We start from the raw sequence: 25,416 nt of genomic DNA on the forward strand, positions 1-25,416 counted from the left end.
CTGCCCAGAATGGCAGAGTTCTCATTTATACCTCGTATAAGTCGAAAAAAATACGTAGCTAAATAAAGGTTTCTTCTAAATTGCAGACTGCAGTATATAAGCATGTCTAAGAGAAAGTCAGTTAGATAAAGCCACGGATAGTATCCATACAACCTCATGTAAAGGTTACAGAATATAGGTTAAAGAATACATATTCAAACTTTTTACCGGGAGCGGAATAGACCCTAAAGAGGAGCTGGACCAAGTATTATGTCCCGGAGTGGACCTGGAGCAGAGCAACTCAAAAAAGGATCCGCTCCAACCCTCTGAAAATAAAGAATCTTCGAAAAAGTTATTCTTCATCTTTTTCTGAAAACTGTGAAATCTTTTGTTATGTGATAATTATTACCTGACGAAAATATACACGGAAATCTATCACGATTCCCCTAATAACAATCAATCCAAATGTGAAATATGTTAATAATATTATTCTATACTGTTGGGAATAGTGGATTGTTTTGAAGATCGTAAATAAGCAACGTAGTTTTAATATACGATTAACTTTATTTAGATTAAACTGCATGAATATCATTATACAGAAAGATTACATTTTATATGCACGCGTTATCAAATAACCGAAGAGAACTAAATACTAGTATCACGCCGACACACACAGGTGCGGCGTAATAGTGGGAAGTAGAATCTGTCTCCCTCTTACAAACAATAGTCGGTATCTAGCATCGGCACAGCGAGTGCTAGGTCTCGACACGTACTTCTATATTCTTATATTATTAATTATATTACTTAATTATATTGTTATATTATTCTATTAGACGGGTATCTCTCAACATATACTATACCTACATATCGATTTAATATATTTGTGAAGCATCTAAAGCTTTGTCCATTATATTATCTGAGACATAACAGTACGCTTCATATGTTGAAATGTGGTTCAAAAGCATCACTCCATTAGTTTTAATATTCTAGTTATTGACAGTGGGAGATATAGGAAGTTCTTGCAGAATTCTAGATTAATAAAACGCTAATAATAGAGACACGTCATTTCCATTTCTCAAATAAATTAACTATATTCACATCACTCCGGTGTCACTACACAATGAACACTTTCATGTTTCTTTAAGAATCTTCGTTTTGTACATTTGTAATCACACAATTTGCATTTAAACGGTTTTTCTCCTGTATGAACCCACGTATGTTTCTTTAAATCAAATCCATTTATACATTTATAATCGCATAAAGTACACTGGTGGGGTTTTTCCCCGTTATGTATCATTTGATGTCTCTTCCAACTACCAGAATTTATACATGTATAATCGCACAAACTGCACTTAAATGAGTGTTCGCCGGCATGTATCATTTTATGCTTTTTCAAGTAATTAGCGCTGTTGCATTTAAAGTCACATACAGAACACCCGAAACGTTTTTCACTAGTATGAACTAATTTATGTCTTTTCAGGTGACTATTTGTTGTAGTTTTGTAATCACAAACATCACATATATACGGCTTTTCACCGCTATGTATCATACTATGTTTCTTCAAGTTAACGGAATGTTTGAATTTAAAATCACATATATTGCATTGAAATGGCATTTCGTTACTATGGACGATGTTGTGTCTTTTTAATTTGACAACACTTTTACATTTATAATCACAAAGACTACACGTGAAAGGTTTTTCTTCGCTGTGTATTAATTTATGTCGAATTAATGTGCCGGAATCTTTGCATTTAAATTCACATATATTGCACATAAACGGTTTTACGTTGCCATGAATTAACATGTGTCTTTTTAGCGTTCCAACTTGTTCACTTTTATAATCACATAGATCACAACTGAAAAGTTTACCACAATTCAGTATTTTATGTTTTTCCATGCTACTAGATTTTATACACCGAAAATTGCATTCAGTACACTTGAAAGGTTCTACCCCACCGTGAACAGTTTTATGTAACGTCAATCTAGTGGCCTTGCGGCATTTAAAATCACACAAATCACACATATAAGGTTTATCCCCAGAATGAACCAACATATGAGTCTTCAGTGTAAATGCTTGCGAACATTTGTAATCACATAAGTCGCATTCATACGGTTTTTCGCCACTATGAATCATTCTATGCCTTCTCAAAACACTATACTCGCTGCACCTGTAATCGCATTCATCACACTTAAAAGGTTTTTCTCCACTATGACCAATTTTATGTCTCTTTAAACTGCTGGACGTCTTGCATTTATAGTTACAAGAATCACATTCATATTGTTTTACGTCAGTATGCACCTGCATAATATGTTTCTTTAAGTCAATTTTTCTTTCACATGTATAGTCACAATGACTACAATTTAAACGCTTGTCTTCAGCATGAAGTATTGAATGCCTTTTAAGGGAACGTGAATCTTTGCATATATATTCACAGAACTCGCACTTATGAATTTTTTCAGCACTATGTACATTTATATGTTTTTTCAAGCTACTGGAATTTACGCATTTGTAATTACAAATGCTGCATTTAAAAGGTTTTTCACTACTATGAAAAATTTTATGTAACTTTAATGTACCTGCTAATTTGCATTTGTAATGACACAAACTACATTCAAAAGGTTTTTCTTCACTATGAACAGTTTGATGTATTTTTAAATTACTTGATGTAACACAACTGAAATTGCATTCACTACATTTAAATGGTTTTATACGGTTATGATTCATTGAATGTTTTTCTAACTCGCGTCGAGACATACACTTGTAGTCACATAGAGTACACATGAAAGATTTTTTTCGAACTTGTACTGTTTTATATGTCTTCGAGCTCGTTGTTTTTGTGTCACATTTGACTTCATTATTGACAATATTTAACACATCGTGGGTTAGTTTATGTTCCTTTAAAATATGTTCAGCAGGGAAGAAAGTAAAACAAACATCGCATACAAAATTTCTGTCATAAAATGAAAGTTTATCCAATTTAAGACATACTTCTTTGTCAGAAACGAACGTTGTTTCCTTTTTAATGTCATGTTCTTGAATGTCAATCTCTCGACGTGACTGGACAGCATCCACAACAGAGGTAGAGTCGCAGTTTATCATTAATGTCTGCAAAAAAAATAACTACAAATTAGTGGTGAGAGGTGGAGGTAGGCTGTTAAGATTCCAAATAAATGGTGCATTATATTTTATTATCATTATTAATAATTACAAGATAAAAATAACTTTTTATATACAACGTTTTAAAATTTTCTGTTGAATCAATTCAGGGCCCGGATTTATATGCTAGTGCATGTTTTCTTATGGTATATGCACAGCTATGAGAGTTGCACAGAAATCCATTTTGAAACACACAGAATCCAAAAATAAAATTTTATTGTGCATATAAATGAATATTTGAGACGTTAGAGCGTATTTCGGAGATTAGTGCATATTTCATAAATAAATGCATACCTATTTTAGGGCTTTTGCATTAATATTTTTAGTTTATTTAACTTATTATTGTCGAAATATAACTTAACTAGGTAGGTAGGTAGTTTAGATGCACCCAATCCCAATCACCTCTGTGGATGTTGAGAGGTCATTTTCTGCATATAAACAAATACTGACAGAAATGCGGAAAAGTTTTACACCAGATTTTTACAAATTGAAAAAAATATTGTAACTTATTGTCCCAAAAACAGCAATAAATAGTATTTAAGAATTAGTTAAGTGTGTCGTTTCTGTTTTTTTTTTTAATTGTATTTAGTTTATATTGCATTTCGTATTCAATTGTAGGTAGGTAGGTACTTGTAAAAAAAACTATTTTGAAAATAAAATTGTATGTAACTTTATATTGATTATTTGTGTTTTTTTTATTATTGTATATTAGTTAATAAAATTATTAATTTTTTAATCGATTTTTATCAGTAATATTGGGTATAGAGGTCAAGATTTTTTTTCCATAAAAATGACAATTTTTAAGTGCATATTTTTTAGTTTTTAGTTCATATTTTAATGATTTTAAGCGCATATGTGCATGCATATATTCATGTTTTTGGTGCATACAAATCCGGGCCCTATGAATCATATAAACTTGACTTGACTAGTTTAAACGATCAAAAAAATGTACTTGACATGTCATATTGATTTCCATAGTAACGCACGTATATATTAATAATTTTGTTGCTAGGACCCCAGACCCCTAGCAACCAATAATGGTTTCGAAATAACTTTTCATACAAAACAGAATTAACTGAAAATGAATTCAATTCTACTTAAAAAATGCATTGGCATCGTGTTCTGGTATATTCTAAAAGTTTCAAATGTCTAACTAGTCGGGAAGTTAGTTAAAAATAGATTGCAAGATTTGTACCGGACAAAGAACCACTGGAGAAATAAGAATACGAACTATGAAAAACGTTGTAAAATAATGCAGTACGGAATTAAAAGCGTGTCTTTGGGATCGTTTCTTGACTTAACAATATATGGTATCGCTATTTACCAGTAGCGAAGGGTGGAGGAAGGCTGTTAAGGTCCGAGATAAATAGTGCACACTAAACTTTGTCAGTCATACGTATTTGTTTTCATTGAACTAAGACTACATTGTGTAGATAGTACGTAAAACGTGCCTTCAAAAATATATTTGTTAATCTATTAAATATCTATTATTATGCCAGTAAACCTTACATAATTTTAGATATTTTATAGATAGAAGAATATTATTTATGGATTATGGTTTGTTATATTAAATTTAATTTAAATTAAATTAAAAAATACCAACACCATCTGTAATACCTATGTGTGGGAAACACCATGAATTTTCGATCATAATGTATATTTAAGTTATCATCATAATTTGTTTAAGTACCTTAGAACCTATGTTACTTTGTAAGAAATCTAGTTGCTAACTATGTCTTTTAATCATTGTTGACGGCACGCCCCGAGGTCAGTAAAGTCGGGTGAGTAAACCGCCTCGACGATGATTTCATAATAACACATAGTCAAGCCCTCCGCATGAGCCGATTTTAGTGAGTAATGTTTTAGCAAGTGCATAGCCAACACGCAAGTGTTGCCATAATATAATTTATAAAAACATCGCTTGTAAAATTATAACATTGGAATAAATATTCGATATCTGGCAACACTATGACACGCACACTATCACACATATTTTCGAATAACCCAGGAAAGGGTCGCGGAGGAAGCGTGAAGGGGGCGAGGCAAGTGCGTGAAAAAGTTCGTCATGTTTTGAAGGACAAACACACGCAATAGCTCTATCTATATTTTTCTATAATCTAAGCACATAGTATTTTTCTTGCTAAATTAACAATTTATAATAATTCGGAATGCGAACATAATAGTACGAATCATTGTTATATTGAGTAGGTACCTGTCTCGATCGTTTGAGAATGCAGTACTTGCAACTTTGTATAATAAAATGTATTATTAATTATTTTATAATGCGATTTTCGCAAGGCAAAAAGAGTCATTTTCCATGAATTGCTGACCAGGGCATGAACTTTGCATAGGTCATGCAGTAAATCCTCGCAATGGTCTATCTTAAATAAACTTGAATTCGCTACCTCCAAATGTAATATTATTTCATTCAATCGTTCAAGGCACACCTTATTGTTCCCATACACATTGTCTGGTATAATATTGAGTAGGGTAACAGAGATAAAAGATTTGGGAGTATTGTATGATACAAAGTTCACTTTCAATCAGCATATTCTTAACATCAGTACTAGATCTTGCAAAATGCTTGGTTTTGTTATGAGGGTTTCAAAATCATTCGAAAACGTCCGAGTGCTACGTACATTATACGTATCATTTGTGTTGAGTATTCTTGAATATGCCAGCATTATTTGGAGTCCTAATAGGTTCATGCACACAATTAAGCTGGATCGAGTCCACAATAGATTTCTTAGATTTCTCTACTTAAGAACATACGGGTTCTTTCCTTATGATAATGACAATAAAATGAATTTCCCGACTCGTTTTCTTCTGGGTATGCTATCAATGCAATCCCTGTCTACCCGAAGAGTGATTGTTCTTTTAAAGCATTTCTTTTTACTTCTTCGTGGGTTCATTTACAATCCGCATATACTGGCAAATATTAATTTTCATGTTCCCACCAATATCACTCGCAGCTCCACGGTCTTCAAGATACCTCGTCGCAGGACAGATGTTATGTTTCATGATGCTGTGTATCGTGCAATTAGCTTATTTGATGGCACCATAAAGGTTGATTTGTTTTTATTAATTATATAATGTTTGTAGACGTTTTAAATAGGATAAATTTATAATTGCATATATTATCATATTTCTTTAATATTTACACATGCTGTCTTGTCCACTTTCTTGTCATATTAGTTGTTATTTGTAATTAAGATATTTTTATATATTTGTATGTATTATGTATTATGGCGCATTGGCCAAAAGCTGTAATGCCGTAATACTCTTTTTTATAAATAAATAAATAAATAAATAAACAATGACATGCATCTACAGGTCGTTCGCCCCAAGCTAACGTGGCATTTCCTTTGTCTCAAATCACTATAAAACTGGGGAGCGAAAGACCTGCACACACAAGTAGTAAAATCATTCTATCAATCAGCCGAATCCACGATATAACGATTAGTAATTTTCTCACGACGCATCTTCGTAATATTGACTGTCAAACTCATTTACTATCATTGTAACTGTCTGTATTAAATTGTATCATGTATTGTTGAGGGAAATATACTGGGTATTACTTGAATCACGCAGAATCCTTCTATTCATTGGAGTCAACCTACCTACCCCTATCATCATTCCCGTAACAATATAATATGTATTCAAATTCAACAAAAACAAATAAGTATGATTGAAAAAGTAAGCAGCACCATCTGCAAATTGTATTCTTAGTTCAATGAAAATGAATAAATATGAAATACAAATGTTGGGTCTAGGACGATTTGGCGCCGGAACAACTTTACGCCACGCAATACGAAAATAAATAGACGTTAGTTACTTATACGCAAGTACTTTTAAAAAATTATATTAAATATTATTATTCATATTTAAATTATTATATTATGATTAGTTGGTGAGAATTTAAATATGCACACATAAATGATGATTTAATCGTGCATATGTTTAAGTTCCAACAAAAAAAGAGTTTTTTTTATTTTTATATAAAGCCTTAGGCATGGTAATTCTCAATGAGCAATCTAAAAAACATTATGTTAAGAGTAAAATTAATTAAAAATACTAAGTAGTAGATAGAAACTAATTAAAATTCATCGTCTACGTTCTGTTCACGTGTCTACGACAGTGCGGCGTTCAATTGTCCTGGCGTCCAGTTGTCCCATTCCCCAAATTTTAGTGTGCAATATTTATGTCAAATATTAACAGCCTATCCTTCGTCACTGCTATTTTCAATGAGACTTGAGGTAAATTTTAAACCTTTTACCTGATTTGCAGGAACATCATCTGAATAACTGCATCCTGGTTTGGAGTCTTCATAGTCGAATTGGCGTATCGAGTCCTCAATAAGCTCGCCCTTAATGGCGACTGGCTGAAAATTAATTATTTCAATAGGTGTCATTTTGGCATATAGTATGTTTAAGAGTGTACATAAGTGAAACGGCGAATAATTTTCAACAGTATGTGGGACGTAATTTCGGCCGCGTTGCCATTCTGAGAGCGATAGTCGACCTGTGAGCACGTCAATTTGTTTTGTGATGGCGTCGGAGGAAAATATTTTAAAATCGTGTAAAGATGACTGAAAAACGTTCCGCATGTACTTGAAAAAGAAAATATTTCAATGAATATACTATAATTATTAGTAATATAACAATAAACATAACATTAAATGGAGGCATGTTGGATTTTTATAACAAATTATATTTCGTTCGGCTCGCGTCATTTGCACAATCCGCACATCGCCTAGTCACGATCTTTTTAGACCATGCCTCAGCTGAGATATAGCCTTAAAAGATACAGTGTATTGAAGATTTAAAAAAAAACAAAACCATTGTTAATTTTAGTCATTGTCAAAAGGCGACATTTAACGTCAAATTATTTTTACCACTCGGGAATCACATTCGAGAGTGCTGATGGAAAGTTTTCCAATCAGAATCATTTGATACGTTTGGATCATCCATCAATCACAGACAAAATTACTCACACTTAATCCACCAAAAGAAAAACGAAGAGCGTAAAGACGATATCGTTGGAGACTTCATAATAGGAGACTAGCGAACGCTATGCATAAACGTCTGGAGAAGGTAAACAGTATACCTGATAGCATGGCCTCCACATCCTGAAGCGGGCCCCCAGGCTAAAATGTTTGGCCGGCCCCCTATTTATCGTTAAGGTTAAAGGCAGTGTGACGCGCTGCAGTAGCGTTTACCAAATGATGTACGCGGTAAAATTAAGGTGTATTTTTTAGCAATTTTCTGTATTTTTAATATGTACATCCATTAAAATACAGTTAAAAATTGCATCGTACATCTAATATTTTTATTTATTAATATTAATGCAGTAAAATAGCGACTTTTTTTTACTATTAGAGCAAATTTGTTATCTCACTTATCTGGCTTACCTGGTATAACGAATTGTCATCGAAATACGAGCACCCAGCTTTGGAATCTTCAAACTCGTATGGACGCAGTGTGTCTTTGATAATCTCATGCTTAAACTTAGATAGCTGAAGATCAGGCTCGGATTTTATATTAATAAAACCGGTTTCAGGACACTGAAAAAAAACACGCAATATTACATAAATACCTACGTAAAAGTAAAAATTATATGTACTTATAACCTGCCATTGGTGATGCCAATTGGGAGGGCAATAACTCTGTTCTGTTGATATATTCCATCTACGTGAGGATGAGTATAGGTGGACGTTATTTTATAAATTCTTAAAATAGGGTCTGCTTAACTCATCCGGTGTACTTCCTTGTACCTATATACTTTATATTTTTTGTATTTACACATGTATACTGTAGAATAACTTAATACTCGTCTATCTCTTTTGTTATGTACCTAATACTGTTTTAATAATATTTCTTTGTTTCAAAATGTCATGTTGTGAACGTCTTAAACTTATAATTTGTAATGTCCACAATATATAAAATAAATAAATTGAATTGATCGCCATCATCGGTGTGATGCTCTTACAGCAGAGTTGTCAAATAGTGTGTGAGGTCAAATTAAGGGTATTTAGTGTTTTTTCCTATTTTTAATAGGGACATCCACTTGTATTAAGTAGGTATGGAATTGTCGAGTATTAACACAATAATCTTCAAGAGCCCGGACACTTAGGATAGAGCATTGTGGGAGCCATGACATGTAGTAACGTAAAAACAATAAATGAAGGCGTCCCCCGAAAAACGGTCCATATAATGCATCATGTCAAAAAGTGATTTTATTGACTGAAATCTTGGCCATATAGCATTGCTCACGTTATTGGAAAGTTTTATAATTTTATCTGCCACAGTTTTTGAGATATTAGCAATACTAAACTGCTTACCGTAGAAGAGGGGTCTATAATGATTATTTTATTATCCAAAATAAAAAATAAATAAAAAATTGACAATTATAAAGAGTGTTTTCATGAACATAATTATTATCACAGATATACTCCAAAAATCGGCATGATCGAATAAAACGTTTTTTTCCTCTCCTAAACAATTTTGTTTTTGCATATGTTACGCCGAATGTGGGAAATTGACTATTACATGAAATGGGCTAAATTTTGCCTAAATCATGAAAAATGCAAGCCCGTTGCCTTATTCATGAATTAGACAAAATATCTAGCGAGTGCGTGAATTCGGCAGTAATTTTTCTGCCTAGTTTATGCATTAGACAAATTAGATAGTAGCGCTACGGTGGTATTTTTTGCAACTAAACTAAATGTGTCAAATGCTCATGCATTAGTCAAAATGTACGTATATTATCTATGGTCAAAATAGATGGTCGCGCTCCGGTGGTGTTTTTTGCAACTAATCAAACTAACCAAATGTGTCAAATGTCATTGATTATAATATAAAAATATACCAATCAATAACTACAATGACGTTCATATCCATTTACTATGCGCAAAAAAAATCTAGAACTATAATAATTATGATAACGGAAGAATTTTATTAAAAGGTATTTTCGCGATATGATTCGTGCTTGGGTATCAATAGTGCAATGGTCGATTGTATGTTTGCGATAGTTTGTTGACACTTGTTAGTTAACCTCAAAATGGACATTCAGTTGAATAATTCAGAATTACAAAACTTAACCTAACCTAATAATAATAATATTATATTATGTCCAATTATAACTAATAAAACCATCCGTATTCAATTTACTTTTTCTACTGTCATGTTGACAGTTTAAGAATTCCATACCCTGGCGAATTCATGTACTCAGCAGAAAATTTACCTAATTCATGAATAAGGCAACAGGCTTGACTATTACATGAATTAGCCAAAATTTTGCCCATTTCATGTAATAGTCAATTTCGCACATTCGGCGTAACACATGTTGACCCTTTTTCGGGGGACGCCTTCAAATATCTACCGAAATCTTCTTTATCTCGTATTTCCATCCCAGAAAGAAGGTCAGGCACCATCAGAACGATCTCTGCCTTATTATATGCTACCCGGAACTGTTCGATGGCACTACACCCGTACCAATTGCGAAGGTTCTTAAGCAATGAAATACGGCGTCGTCCTCTGCTATGTTTACCGTTGATCTTTAGGTACAAGTCTGTTTACTGGAAGCCTGGTGGGAACAGCGACAATTTTCATAGCCGATTTCGGCAAAATTCATGAATTCTTGATAAAACTTTACAAATAAGTAATCCAGTATATCGGCTATTTTCAAAATTTGTTTTCCGCTGGCTTCCTGTACCTAAACCGACAGAACTTTGGATCCTTTTTCGGTTCATCTTTACACTTATAATATCCATTAGATATACTTTAATTTTTTGAGATTGAAGATACCAAAAGGCAAAAACGAGGGCGCTAAAAAAACAATCCTATGAAATGGTAAAAAAACTTTGATAATTTTATAGTAAGTCCCCCTTATTATTATTGTTGATAAGAGCGTACTTCAGTGAAACGGAAAATAACTTTCAACAGTAGGTGCGACGAAATTTGGCACTCGTCGCCAATTGGAGACTGATAGTCGAGGTGTGCGCACGTCGATTTGTTTTGTCATGGCGTCGGATGAATATATATTCTTAAATCGTGTAAAGATGACTAAAAAACTTTACTATGTACTTGAAAAAGAAAACATGTCAATGAATATACTATTAGTATTAGTAATATAACAATAAACATAAGATTAAATGGACGTATGTTGAATTTTTATGACAAATTATATTTCGTTCGGCACGCGTCATTAAAACAATCCGCGCATCGCCTAGCCATGATCTTTTTAGATTATGCCTCAACTGAAGTAAAGCCTTAAGCGTCAATTATATTGAGCTTCTTTACGAGCTGTTTGTTGGCGAATTTAAAAGCGGGCGATTCAGCTACTGCGATTTGATGATTACACACAAAACTTTCCATTCGCTAAGAAGCCACAAACCAGCGACTATTTTGACAGAACGTAGTTCGTTTTTTTACCGGGAGGTTGCTACTGCGCTCTACTGCGCAGACGCAGTAGGCCCACACGCCGGTGTGTAGCGTGTAAAGTTGACCGGCTTCCAACTTTTCTCGGTAGAGTGTTTACAACCTGCTTGTTAGCTTGTTCGATGATTACACTGGGCGACTTTACAGGCAGATTACAAATTCGCCAACAAACAGCTCGTAAAGAAGCTCAATGTAATTGACGCTTTAAGGTGTTTTGAAACTAAAAACCCAACACAACCTACTTATGTTTGAGTTACAGTGGGTTGTGTTAGGTTTTGGCTTGGTTTCTGGTCCCAAACTACATGGAGTAGACTCGGTAGAGTATACGCTTTATTACTTTGCACTTTTTACTACACTTATACGCCTCTTTACCTGATAACCTCGCATAAAATTAGATCAAATGATATTTACTTGTATTAATGTAGTAATAAACAAATAAATATACAGATAATATAGGTAGTATTTATGTAAAAAAATCGGTGTGTGTACTTATGTACGCGCGTTAGAAGTTATACTTCTTTGGCCTAACAAAACAAAAACAAAACTTGTGATAACCTAGATTCTTCGACTAGCTCTTAATTATCTTGTTAAATTACACTCAAGAAAAGGACCGCTTATTGGAACGCCGTTGGTTCACTTCTATACACTAACTTATATTAAGTACTAAATTATATAACTATTTATCGTTGTTTTTATTTTTAAAGTAACAACTGCCACTATGACGTTTAATAGTTTGTTTACGTAAGGAATTGCATATGGCCGACAATAATTAATTCGCTGCCTAGGCAACGGAACATTTCTAAATATTATACTGTATAATCGTCACGATTGGAGTATCATACTGTGGCGTAATGGTAGTGCGTTCGGCTGATAACCGAACAATCGGTGGTTCGAATCCAATCGAGTGCGTTTATTTTTGTGTGAAAAAATAAATAATGTGTTACATGCAGGGAACTCAGAAATAATGGGAACTGAAATACATAACGGGTAAGGCGATAGCAGGTAACCGACTCGAGTAAGGAAGAATCCGGGTTAAGCTTACACACGTGTCAAGAATACGTTTTACGTCGAATACTGAAAACTGCTCTCGGTTTATGCATTTACGCTCATTTAATGTTGGTGTATTACACACACTATTGCACGTGCATAATGCGTGCTTCATTTTTGTAGGACACACACATTCAAAACCCTGCTTCAACATGAGGCGTATTGAATATAGCCAATCGGTATTCTATTTATTATCTGTTCTGTGGTTACATGTCACACGCCAAAAATACACTGATCTGATTTTCCAAACGCGCCTAAAGAAGTATAACTACAAAAATTGTATTTATAATAAATTACATCATTGTCATCCTAGAGCCGGGGTGCATAGTGCAATTATAATAGGTAATATAAGTAGGTATATAGGAAGCATTCTCTAATAACTAACCTTTAAGCTAGAACCGGAATCGTCAGCATTCTCCTGCTTTACATAAATGCGGGCTTCCGTGCTGTATGGATCGCCAATTGGTACTTCAAACCAAGAGTTCTCCTCTTCTTCAGATTTCTCTTCACCAATTTCGTGTTTTATGTCCATTTTTGCATACATATTTAATGGGTAAAGGTATCCAGGACTTTCGCGTCAGCCAATCTAAAATAATTAGCGAATAACGTGACGTGTGCTGTGCACCATTGACAAAGTCTCTGTATAGCAGTATTGCCATAAAATATAACCATTGCAGAATTAATATAAATAAATTGTAGATTTGTATATTTTTTATAAAAGTTATTGTGAGCTTTCTTCCAATGACACACTGTGAGTCATTTTTTAGCTTTTCTATGCTAGGAATTAAAAAAAACTTCAGCCATATTGCGCCAATTTTGATATGTCAACCCGTTGGAAACGTTGACGGAATGCACCATCAACATAGGATAGGATGGCAATACTGAACCATATAGTACAGTGTTTCCCAAACTTTCGACATCTGTGTACCCACCCCTTCAATAATTTTCGTAACACTGAGTATCCCATGTCAAATAAAAAAAATTGCATAATATACTTTATTAACAATCAAAATATATTTGTTTTTGCTACTGTTTGGTTATACGGAATACAATGGAAAACACATTTTGAAAATACCCGATATACTGGATTATTTGTTAGTTTGGGTTAGTTTAGGTTAGGTTGGGTTAGGTTAGGTTACGTTAGGTTAGGTTAGGTTAAACTAACAAATAATCCAGTTTATCGGTTATTTTCAAAATGCGTTTTCCGCTGTATTCCGTATAACCGAACAGTACCTATAAATAACATTCATTATAATCAATGAGAAAGATGAAATTGTTTATGTTAAGACACAGATCATTATATTTTGGTTCCCTGGTTGTTAATTTTAATCTGAGATGCGGTTCCACATCCAAAAGTATTATATATATGGTTTTGACATAATATCTGGATATGCTGAAAAAGCAACTTCACATAGATATGAAGTTGGAAAAGACAAGATGTATTTCAGGACTCTCTCTGTTAAATCAGGATACATATGTTACATATTACCAGAATTATGTTAAAATCTCGTACTAATGCTTGTTGCACCAGGCACAGCCAATGTCCGGTGCAGCGCGTACCTCCACAAAACTCTTCTCGTACCACACTTTGGGAAACACTGATATATTATTTATTAGTCTATGACTGAATCTCTCTTTTGAGTTATGACATTCAAAAATTGTGCGTAATGTGTTAATTTGTTGATTACTATCACATAAATCGAAGTAACACGGAAAATGGACGTAAAAGGAGAACCAGAAGACATTGGATATGATCAAACCCGTGCGAACGATGATGAAAATCGGCTTGATCGCCCAATAAAGCGATCAAACAGCCCGGATGACTGTCAAAGTGAAGAACGATCGCTTAGTTATGAGGTTAGTTTTTTTTAGCATGTTTACAAGAATGACAGCTATAAACTGAGTTTTACGAGACACTACGGGAAATGGATATTAAGGAAATCATAATTGTGGTCAGCCGATCAATTTGCTGACATATTATGTTAATCTCCAAACAATTATAAGAAATTAGCTGTTTAAAAAACAATTAAAATTACCTAATTATTAAATTTAAATCATTATTAAATTTAGCTCACCGACAAACATTATAATCGCATTTAAATTGTAGAATATTAATCTTACAATAATGAGAAATTACCAGAAGTTGAATAAATGATGAGGAATTGGAAGAAAATTAATAGTTATGAACAACAGAAACCCCAAATTGTCAACAAAAAATATAGGTAATTAAACAGTCAGGTACAATTTAAAACCCAATTAATTGTATTATACCCCATTTACACGTGTATGGATGTACTGTGCACAGTAAGAAAATGTATGGGGGAAACATGTATTATCATGCAGTTGGCAAGATTGCGTGCATAAATCAAACAAGATTGGAAGATTCCAAATTGTGATGATTTATTGCGCGCAAGTTAGATTATTTTCGATCTGCGCCTGCGCAGTAGAGCGATATGGGCGGACATGCCGGCAAAAAAAATGAACTACTTATTTTGAGCTCTGATTTTCAATACCTACGACCTGTCAGATAAAATGACAACCTCGCGTCTCGCTTACTCTTGAAGAATGGGATTGAAGACACAGTCAGCACTTTTACGTGTAAACAGTTATTGTCATGACAGCTTAAAATAAGTACAATTGCCGACAGTAATTACATGCACGTGTACAGGCGTCATTATATTTGAATTATTAACAAAACACTCATTTGTTTGGTGGTTTTATTTTTCAGGATAATACGAGAGACACTACTAAATTAAAAACTGAAATTTTCTACCAGCCAGATAAGTTCAAAGAAGAAATCGGTGAACTCGCAACGAGTCCGTTTAAATATGAAATACCTGTAGCTGGGTGTTCTTATTCTCAATCCAAGGGAGTAATTCAGGTAAAATGGCTATCAGTTTCATAATATATCTAAGAAACATACCTACTTATTAAAATTAGAATAAATCTTGAAATTAGGTACCCTACCTAATTACCAGATTTTTCAAATGGCCAAATTGGTAAAGGCCACCGCCATATTTAGATTAATAAAGCCTGAGCATAACTTTTTGCAAAAGCAACGAGTGGTCCACTTTTCAGCTGTCAAAATCAGATCACAGATTGCTTGACATAATATTGATTCGCCCTTTCTCGTTTCAAATTAAATTATAAAAAATTCTCAAATCAAATATATTATTAACTATCAGTGTTATTAATAAATAATATACATTCCTGCTATTCATTGGCTGTGAACGTCAGACTAATCCTTCACACAATAACCGGTGTTAATATCGATTTCCAAAAAATATGTAGCATTAATCTATGCATTACATTTGTAGAAGATGTGTTAATGCTAGTGTATTATTTATCATGTAACTTATCTATTCAAATCAAACCATTCCCTGTGTGAACACGACAGACGCGTCAGTATGAGCACTCTGTCTGTAGAACAATGACAGGTCATCCATATACAACAACGGGATGGGCGGAAAAAGTAGGACCAGTCGTTGTGAATGTATCGGCTTTCTACTTGAGTCGGCAATGGTAAAGGCACATTGACCGGAATTCGAGTCCTAACTGCACCACATATTTTTATTAGGCATGTTATAATAAAGAATGTTTCTCTTTACTTAATGAATTATTTGTTGAATAAGAAAAATATTTTAGTAAAATTTTACAATAATGTATAATTATCTTTCATTGCAATTTTGTTTATGGCTAAATAATATCCTCTTCATGATGTCCATTTGGGTTACATGTGAGTTGTACGTATTCAGTTCATCGTGGAACACTTATTCGTGCGCCACAATACGTGGAACATGAGTTCGTATAACATTTTATCAAATGACAAGTTCTTCGTTGAACATTTCACCGTGGAATACATGTGTACTTCTCTTACAAAATGCGGCGATAGTTTGCAAATAGTAATGTTCCAATTAGATTAACACTAACCTAGTAAAGACATCTCTACATGTTGTAGCATACGTACAAATATACTCCACGGTGAAATGTTCAACGAAGAACTCGTCATTTGATTAAATATTGCACAAACTCATGTTTCACGTACTGCGGCGCACGAATAGGTGTTCTGCGGTGAACTGTTTACGTACAAATTTCCGGATACGGTCCATATGATACCACACGGCGCCTCCATGAATCCCTGTCACTCGCCAGTCTTCTTGCGTCATTCCAGGTCATGCCAGCATCCCGCCGTATACACTATATAGATACTGTAGATAGTAATCCTGTTGGTTTGCAGAACATGTAAGTCAGGTTGAAGGTCTCTTCAGGCGGCTGCACCACGTGACCGAGCCAGGTCCAACGTCGACTTTTCACTCCCAATGTGATGAGTGACTGCTTGATCCATCAAGTGTCCAATGTCCAACATCCAATGTCACAAACATCAGACGTTCTCGACGCTCAGTGTACGGTTGCTCTGAGCCTTAAAAGGCAGCATTTATTAATATATAATGTTATAAGCAGAATATTGATTTAGTTATGTATTTCTTTTAGAATCATACGACTGACTTCACTAAGATAAAGACCGAATCCTTTTGTCAGCCAGACAACCGCAAAGGAGATTCCGAAGAACCTGCATTAAGTCCATTCAAATATGAAATACCTATAGCCGGATGTTCTTATTCTCAATCCGTGTCAGCAAATCAGGTACGATGACTAGTTATAAGTTTCTTTATATCTTGAATTTTAATGAATACCTAGTTCATTTTTCTTTATCTGCGTTAGCATGATCTCCCTGCATGACCGAATATTGTAACCAACGTAAAAAACAGTCATCTTTTGATTAGATAAGTCCACATTTAATTACTTCATCACCCACTTCCTCTTCAACTTTTAAATTCTGGTTTTACACTGAGAAGTTTTGTGCATGCGCAGATGAGATGATCCGTTTTACTGTCTACATTCGTTTATCACAGTTTTCACTTCGTAAAGTCATAGATAATATACCTGCGCTTCAGTTTGTTCGTATAGTCTTTATGGTTGCGCAATGTGCCCTATACTCCTCAATAAAATTGATTGTCATCATTTTAGTCGACATTTTGCAAAAAATCGTAATATTTCAATACTAATATGCATTCAATATGATCAACTATTCTTAACATCGACCACCAATAGACTAAAATAAATATATTTATTGACAAGCAACTCCACGAACAACCCGAATCTTACCGAAAAAATACGAAGCTGCTGGGGTGTTGAACAGAAATCCAAGCCGGTCGGATAGCAGTGCGCTAGTACTTTCATCACAAAATGGCGGCCATTTTCAAACCGATTTGAGGGCCGATGACGCATGCCCTGTGTTCAATTCGTGAGACGTACGGAAAAGTCCCGAGTGTAGACTTGGCTAATGACCAACACTCTCCGCCCTTCCCGCTTCTCAACACTCAGTGTAAGGCAGGGATAGTGGACCTTTTTATACCTACCACCCACTTTTGTATTTATGTTAGTACCTAATAAAATTTTCTAACTGCCCAGCGGTTCCATAGTAATGATGATTTATAAAGTAGAGAAGTAACTTTACTTTACACAATTTATAGAGCATAGTTACAGCAAGTTGAAGCGTATAATAATAAATACTTACCAAATACTTTATGTCAGACTTTCGCCAAGTTTGGCAGAATAAATCTTTATAAAACGACATAACTGTAGTTAAATTTCTATTTATACTTGGCATACATATAAGCATAAAGTCTGATGAAATTACATTTAATTAATTAAAGTATTAATGAGAACCCTGAGGCTGATTTGAGGCTGGCTTTTTTTGTCACGGGGAATTTTATGAAAACATAATGTAAATGTTTTTAAAACCCCTACCGCCCACCATGAAAACTGGAACGTCCACTAGTGTATGGTAGGGACAGGTTGACTACCCCTAGTAAAGGGTAAAATGAGCCAGCACGTTACCGCTCAGCTATCATGGGTTTCTATGGTGATAGTAGATAGGTTTCTATGATCTATTAAATTGTAAGAAAATGGAATGTAAGGTGGAAAGTCTAAGATGAAGCCAGTATTGTGGATAATGGGCGTTCATTTCAAAAGAAGTAATCACATTCAAGTTAGTGGTCCCACCAAACCACACCCTGCCTTAATCGTGCATCACTGTACCTTTCGTTTGGATGTTAAGTATTTAGTATTTTTTCTATGAATTTTTCAGGAGCAGTTACCTAAGACTGAAGTCAATATGTACATAAGTGTGCTTTGACTGAATTTACGTGACTTTGAATGAAATTAAGAGTGTCTTTGAAAGCGTATACGAGGAACTAACGAGCAGTGACGCTTTTTTTTAAATAAGAATTATTACAAATAAACCAAAGTTTTTGACTGTGCTTAAAATTAAATGGATAGTGCAGTATCAGGAGAATATTTACAGTTTAAAAAGAGACGTTTATTGTATAAAATAAAATAAATACGTCCTCATGACACCCACGATAGCCATACGGCTTAAGCATCGGCGTATAGCGTCGTGGGTCCCAGGTTCGAATCCTGGTTCTGGCAAGTGAACATATTGTTTTTAAATTTGTGAATGAGTCAGATTGTGGACCTAATAGGTTGAGCAAGTGGCTGACATCCATTTCTCGTAAAAACAAAATCTGTTAATATAAACCTCCACCTCATGGAGGCCCATATAATTCTATTAGCAGTAACGTTCCTAGACAAAATGCCGCCCCTGGGCAGCGCCAAAATGTCGCCCCATTTTTTAAATACAGTATTTTGTATCATCCATGCACGTATAGGTCTGGTCACAATAGACGTCGAAAAGTAACGGAAGTAAAATAGACATCGCGAACTCGAAAAAAAATACAGTCCTGTGAAACCTTTTATGTTAATAATTAATGCATTTTGTTTCCAACCAGTGAGCTGATTTTTTAATGGAAAGATATTTTCGTTGTTACGAAGTTTAGGTACCTATTTCTATATAATATACCAAATGATTCTGCTCGATTTTCCGCCCTTCAAGTAACTGCCGCCCCCAAGCGACGCTCAATCTGCCTACCCCCTCGGGACGTCACTGCCTATTAGGATCGGACATGGTTGGTTGGTCATGATACGAAAGAAACTTCTAATTAGGTTTTTAATAACGATCATTCACCAAGTACCTAAATGTTAACCCTGCTCTTTTTGTAGGCGTCTACTCAGCAATGGTCCACAGTTGACAGTCCACTACATAACATAAATTCAGATGAGTTTAATAAGCAGAATATCTTCAAAACCTTCAAACCCACAGACGATGGAGTCCAAGATGCGATGTCACAGTATTTACAGATAACCACAGATACACAAAACATCAAACAAGAGATCTTAGTAGCCAATACTTCTAAAGTAGTTAAAATTAAGTTAAGAAGATTAATACATTTTCCACGTTATTTTATTTGCAGTGTTTGTAATGAAATATTTCGTTCTGTAAGTGTCCTAAAAAATCACAGAATGGTTCACAATGATAATAATCAAACGTTAAAAATCCCAAATGAAAAACTTCTAAAAAATCCGAAAGTGTTAGCTACTAGTGACAATCAATTTAAATGCGATGTATGCCCTCATACAAGTAAAACGTTTCACCATTTAAAAGCACATAAAAGAACACACACTGGTGAAAAACCATATGAATGTAAAGTGTGCTCTTATACTTGTCTACAACATGGTGATTTCAAAAGGCATTCAATGATACATACAGGTGAAAAACCATACAAATGTAATGTATGTTCTTTCTCTTGCATACAGTCGTATAACTTTAAAATACATCTCATGATACATACCGGAAATAAACCATTTGAATGCGATCTATGCTCGTATAAATGTTCACTACAGCGTGATTTTAAAATACATCAAATGATACATAAAGGAGAAAAACCGTTTAAATGCGATATTTGTACGTATGCAGGAAGAACCGCTCACCACTTAAAAATACATAAATTGACACATAATCGTGTGAAACCGTTTAAATGCGTTGATTGTTCTTACGCGTGCGTTCGGGCAGATAATTTAAAAATACATCGGAGAATCCATACTGGTGATAAACCATACCAATGCAATGTATGCCCATATAAATGCACGAATATAAGTCGTCTCAATAAACATTTAATTATTCATACTGCTAAAAAAACTGTTAAAGTGGGTGAATCAAAGCAGGAATCACAACCGAAACAGAACTCGGAGACCGGAACCCATAACTCTGAACCGTAAAGGCCCACACGCGCCACGTATGTCAAAATGGAGATTTTATGGTACTTTCAAAGCATAATTCTGGACATTCCTTAAACGTTGTAGATAATCTATTTATATAATTTTGAAGCCTGGTTATCCTTTATATTTATTTTAAACATTTGATGACTGCATAAAATATTTTTATTACATAAAATAGTATTGTTTTAAACCTCTCGATCTAATGTTTTAGATTATAGTCATAATTCAGTACATCCATGTGCAGTGGTGTTCAGATTTATTATTTTTAAACGCATTTATAAAACCATTAGTAAAATTGTTTACGACAAAAAATTATATTTATAATCTCTGTGATCCCAAATTTGACAAGAATTGGGCATTGTATTATTCAAAAAATAGGCACAATTACCACATTTCAAGATAATTCTAAATATACTGATTATAAGCTATGTCTTTGACCATTCAAATGTAATAAAACATCCTACGAATAATGATTGTTTTATAAAAATTATTGACCTAAGAATAAGGTAGTATTTTTTTGAAATACGCCATTTCTATTGGCATTTTCCAGTGGTTAAGCTACAACATACGGCCGTAGCCATAAATTGACAAACGATAACTGAAGTAGGGAGTAAGATCATGTAAACGCGCGTGCTTGAACATGTACCAAACCGAAAAACGTTTTTTTTTGTGCGACTAAAAATATTAAATGAAGGGTAGAGGTAGGCTATTAAGATTTAACATAAATAGTGCACACTACACTTTGTCAGTTATACCTACTTGTTTTCATTGAACTAATAATACAATTTGCAAATTCTGTTGGTTATTTTTTATACTTCAATTAAACCCTGCCTTACCAAATCACTTTTGAAATCATACTTATTTGTTTTCGTGGAATTAAGAATACATAATATTACAGATGGTGTTTTATTGTTTTTTTAAGTTCATTATACACTGCCTAACCAAACCATAATCGAAAAAAAATGTCTTCTGTGTATAAAATATCTAAAATTATATTTGGTTTAATTGCATAATTTGAGATATTTTTTGACTATTATCTATTATGGCTCGGATTATAGAGGGTTTAATTGAATTTTAAAAACTAACAAACACTATAATATACACACTGTAGTCTTAGTTCAATGAAAACAAATGCGTTTGACTGACAAAGTTTAGCGTGCACTATTTATGTCGAATCTTAACAGCCTACCTCCACCCTTCGTCACTGTGTATTGTATGTTACCTTACCTCAGTAATGCCACATCAAAGAATGCGTGCTACTGTGTTCTTTCCATCTGTGAGACGTACCATCTTGAGCTTTGAGAATCGATGTCTTCGCCGAATCTTACAGATGCAGTGGTACGACCGCGGTATAAACACTCGAATTCGTGAGCTGATGGATCAGTCCTTGGCAGTAGATATAATCATTTTAATATTTTGACGTGTACTTAGTGAACATTACAAATTATTAATTTAAGACGTTCACAACATGACATTTAGAAATAAAAAATATTATTAAAACAGTATTAGGTAGGTATAAAAAAGAAATAGATCAGTATTAAATATTATTATTAAGCAATTGAAAAGTGTAAATACAAAAAAAAATATATACAAGGAAGTACTTAGACCGAATGAGCTAAGCAGACCCCATAAAACAATGCCCACCTATATTCATCCTCACGCAGGTGGAATAATAATATATCAATACCTGAAGTGATTTGGTTGAATAGTTGCTACCCTACCAGTTGGCATTACAAATGTCAGGTTAGTTCTGCACCTTAGGAGAACAAACAACTGATGGTCCCGGTGTCTAAGATGGTTTTCAGAGACACACCGGTCAATACTACCATTTACTTTATGCATTTTCACCGCATAAAGTCGGAAAAAATACGTGGCCAAATATAAATATCGTATTTAATGAACGTTTGCACCGTAAAGAGGGTTACACATTTCACCATTCTGGAACTCCTGCATGGATTCCATCGGCTTGATCGACTTCCTTATTGCTACAAGGGTAATCTACAAGTCTATGTCTTATATGGCAGGTGATGATCCGAGGAGTATGGTACTACATTGTGCTCCAACGCTATTATTATGCCAGCGCTCCATTGGCGAGCCAAAAGTCCGACGACAATAAGTCTTCAGATTTTTCTACGTTCTGCTACTGGCCAACAGACGTTCAACGAAACGAGTATATAATTAATTTGACGAGTAAAACAGTCGACTTTGACAGCATAGATAATATACGTATATCTGACAGTTAAATCGTGATGGCGTTAAATGATACCGACGTTTTATGTTTTTTGGGTTATTGGGTGGCAGATAATGTAATAACGAAGCAAAGGGTACACAAATACTGGGTGAAACATTGGATAAGGAAACTAACGACATTATCCCACACAAATTTAATACGAGAATTGCGTTTGCAACCGAGCGATTTCCGCAATTATTTGCGAATGTCGGAGGATGTATACACAGAACTGTATAATTTGGTCTCCCCATTTATTAAAAAAAAAAATACTATGATGAGGGAAGCTATTTCTCCTCATGATAGATTATGTGCAACCCTGCGATTTTTGGCTGCCGGCGGAACATTCACTGACTTGCATTATAGAACTGCGATTGGAAGACAAACTCTGGGCAAGATAATTCCCGAAACTTGCCAAGTCATCATTGACGTTTTGAAAGGAGAATATTTCAAGGTGTGTATTATATTATACGTCATCTAATAAAGTTGGGCAAATTTACAAATATATCATTAACAAGTAGACATTGGTTGGTCTTATAAAGTGAACGTTTAGTGAATTGTTTTACCTATATAAATCATAGACGGCAACATCATAAGAATGGCAGACAAGATGCATTTGAGATAGGTATATATATAGTCACAAATAAGGCCATCGTTGACATGCTAAATATTCAATAGACCATTAGAATGCTGTACCTAGCCAGGACTCTCCATATAGGCTGTAAGCAAGCTGCTTAATTATTCCTGTTGAATGTATTGTAATACTAGTCATATTCTTCGAAAAGCAAGCATGGAATTTGATTTCTAAATGAGGCCACATAATAATATAGGTTTGCTAACATAGCTCAAATACTTACCATTTGTTGTATCGCTTAAGCTAAGGTTTATAGGCATAAAAACAAACAAAAAAACAAATATTTTTACAAGATATTTATTCATACAAAAAACATTAATTTATTATACCGGCTTTTGTACATTTTTGCTTAATATACGATAAACTGGTTGAGTATGAACAGTAGTTGCTGGCATTATTTTGTCACTTTGTCCCATAAAGGCAACTTCATGCATCAGCTTCTCGGCCAGCAATCTTTGTCCCTGTGACATCGATCGTAGTTTCATGGCCATCATTTTGCCAAAAACATCAAATTCATCTTCAGTCTTGCTTAGTTTGTCGGTGATTAATTCTAACACTTTGTTGGCGCTATCATTCGATTTTTTTCGTTTGAACGATGGGGGTTCTGGTGCTGTATTGAGATTCGACCTTGGAGTAGTCGACAACGTGGATGTTGAAGGCGAATATTCTATCTGTAAATAAAATGTTGATTATTTTTTGTTGCAGTTCCATGATACGCACGAAGAAATGGAGACGATTGCAGAAGAATTTAATAGTAAATGGCAATTTCCAAATTGCCTGGGCGCAGTTGATGGGAAACACATTGCAATCGTGCCACCTGCAGGCGCCGGCTCCCACTTTTATAATTACAAACATTTCCACAGCATTGTTTTGATGGCGATTGCAAATGCTAATTATGAATTTATTTATGTTGATGTTGGAACAAATGGACGTATTTCTGATGGAGGCGTACTGAGAAAATCTGATTTTTTCAAACGTTTAGACGAAGGCAGATTAAAAATACCTGCACCAAAAAAACCTACTGCTAATTCTGATGCACTGCCATTTGTTTATATTGGCGATGAAGCCTTTGCATTACGTAACGATTTCATAAAGCCGTATTCACAAAGGCAATTAAATCACAGTAAAAGAATATATAATTATCGGACATGCAGAGCCAGGCGAATTATAGAAAATGTTTTTGGCATTTTAGCTGCTAGATTCCGCCAATGCTAAGAAAGCGCGAGGAGATTTCGAAAAATATTTTAATACTACCGGGGCTGTCACATGGCAAGAAAGTATGATAAGCAATAGATAAATTAAACCAATGTAACAATTTAGTTAAAATGTTTTACCTCAATACAATCTTCGTTGTTTAACGAGTTGGAGTAACTCTCATCAGGAGACATGTTTTCCAAATCGTCCACCATGCTGGATATTGAGCTCGATTCTGTAAAACAAAATGTAAATTGTTAAAATACAACATAATAAGTACTCAAACTTGTTTTTTATTATCTCTCCCCTAAGTACCCATTCCTTCATACGGTTAATATTGATATTGGTATAATTGGTGTAATCCAGTATATCGGGTATTTTCAAAATGTGTTTTCCGCTGTATTCCTCATAACCAAACTGTACCATTAATTTTGATTGATGATTGACGATTTATTGATTGTCTCTGAAGGAACCTAACTCGAGCGATTTTTGATTTTATGATCATTTCTTTTCTTCTTCTTTCGACCATGTCCGATCATAATATGGACCTCCACGGAGTGGA

At 34.3% G+C, this 25,416-nt stretch overlaps 1 protein-coding gene and 1 long non-coding RNA gene across 3 annotated transcripts; one reads left to right on the top strand and one right to left on the bottom strand.

The window, feature by feature from the left end:
• Nucleotides 1-1,611: 1,611 nt before the first annotated feature.
• On the bottom strand, nucleotides 1,612-13,232 carry LOC147076974 (uncharacterized). Its single transcript, XR_015069750.1, has 4 exons — nucleotides 13,007-13,232; nucleotides 8,547-8,699; nucleotides 7,413-7,517; nucleotides 1,612-3,085 (listed from the first exon to the last, which is right to left on the bottom strand). It is a non-coding gene; the product is annotated as an uncharacterized LOC147076974 (long non-coding RNA).
• A 1,009-nt stretch (nucleotides 13,233-14,241) lies between these two features.
• LOC147076975 (uncharacterized) lies at nucleotides 14,242-21,264 on the top strand. Of its 2 annotated transcripts, none has more exons than XM_085941409.1 (4): nucleotides 14,242-14,478; nucleotides 15,350-15,502; nucleotides 17,113-17,265; nucleotides 19,744-21,264. In XM_085941409.1, the coding sequence occupies exons 1-4, from the start codon at nucleotides 14,338-14,340 to the stop codon at nucleotides 20,797-20,799; spliced, it is 1,503 nt and encodes a 500-aa protein (XP_085797535.1). In that variant the 5' UTR covers nucleotides 14,242-14,337; the 3' UTR covers nucleotides 20,800-21,264. The 2 variants fall into 2 exon arrangements, with proteins under 2 accessions (XP_085797535.1, XP_085797536.1); XM_085941410.1 differs by lacking the exon at nucleotides 19,744-21,264 and adding an exon at nucleotides 18,773-19,715.
• The last annotated feature ends 4,152 nt before the right edge of the window (nucleotides 21,265-25,416 follow it).

Source organism: Rhyacophila brunnea, unplaced genomic scaffold (assembly GCF_057557595.1).
Source record: "Rhyacophila brunnea isolate RB1 unplaced genomic scaffold, BYU_Rbru_1.0 scaffold_13, whole genome shotgun sequence".
In the NCBI taxonomy this organism is placed as follows: Eukaryota; Metazoa; Arthropoda; class Insecta; order Trichoptera; family Rhyacophilidae; genus Rhyacophila; species Rhyacophila brunnea.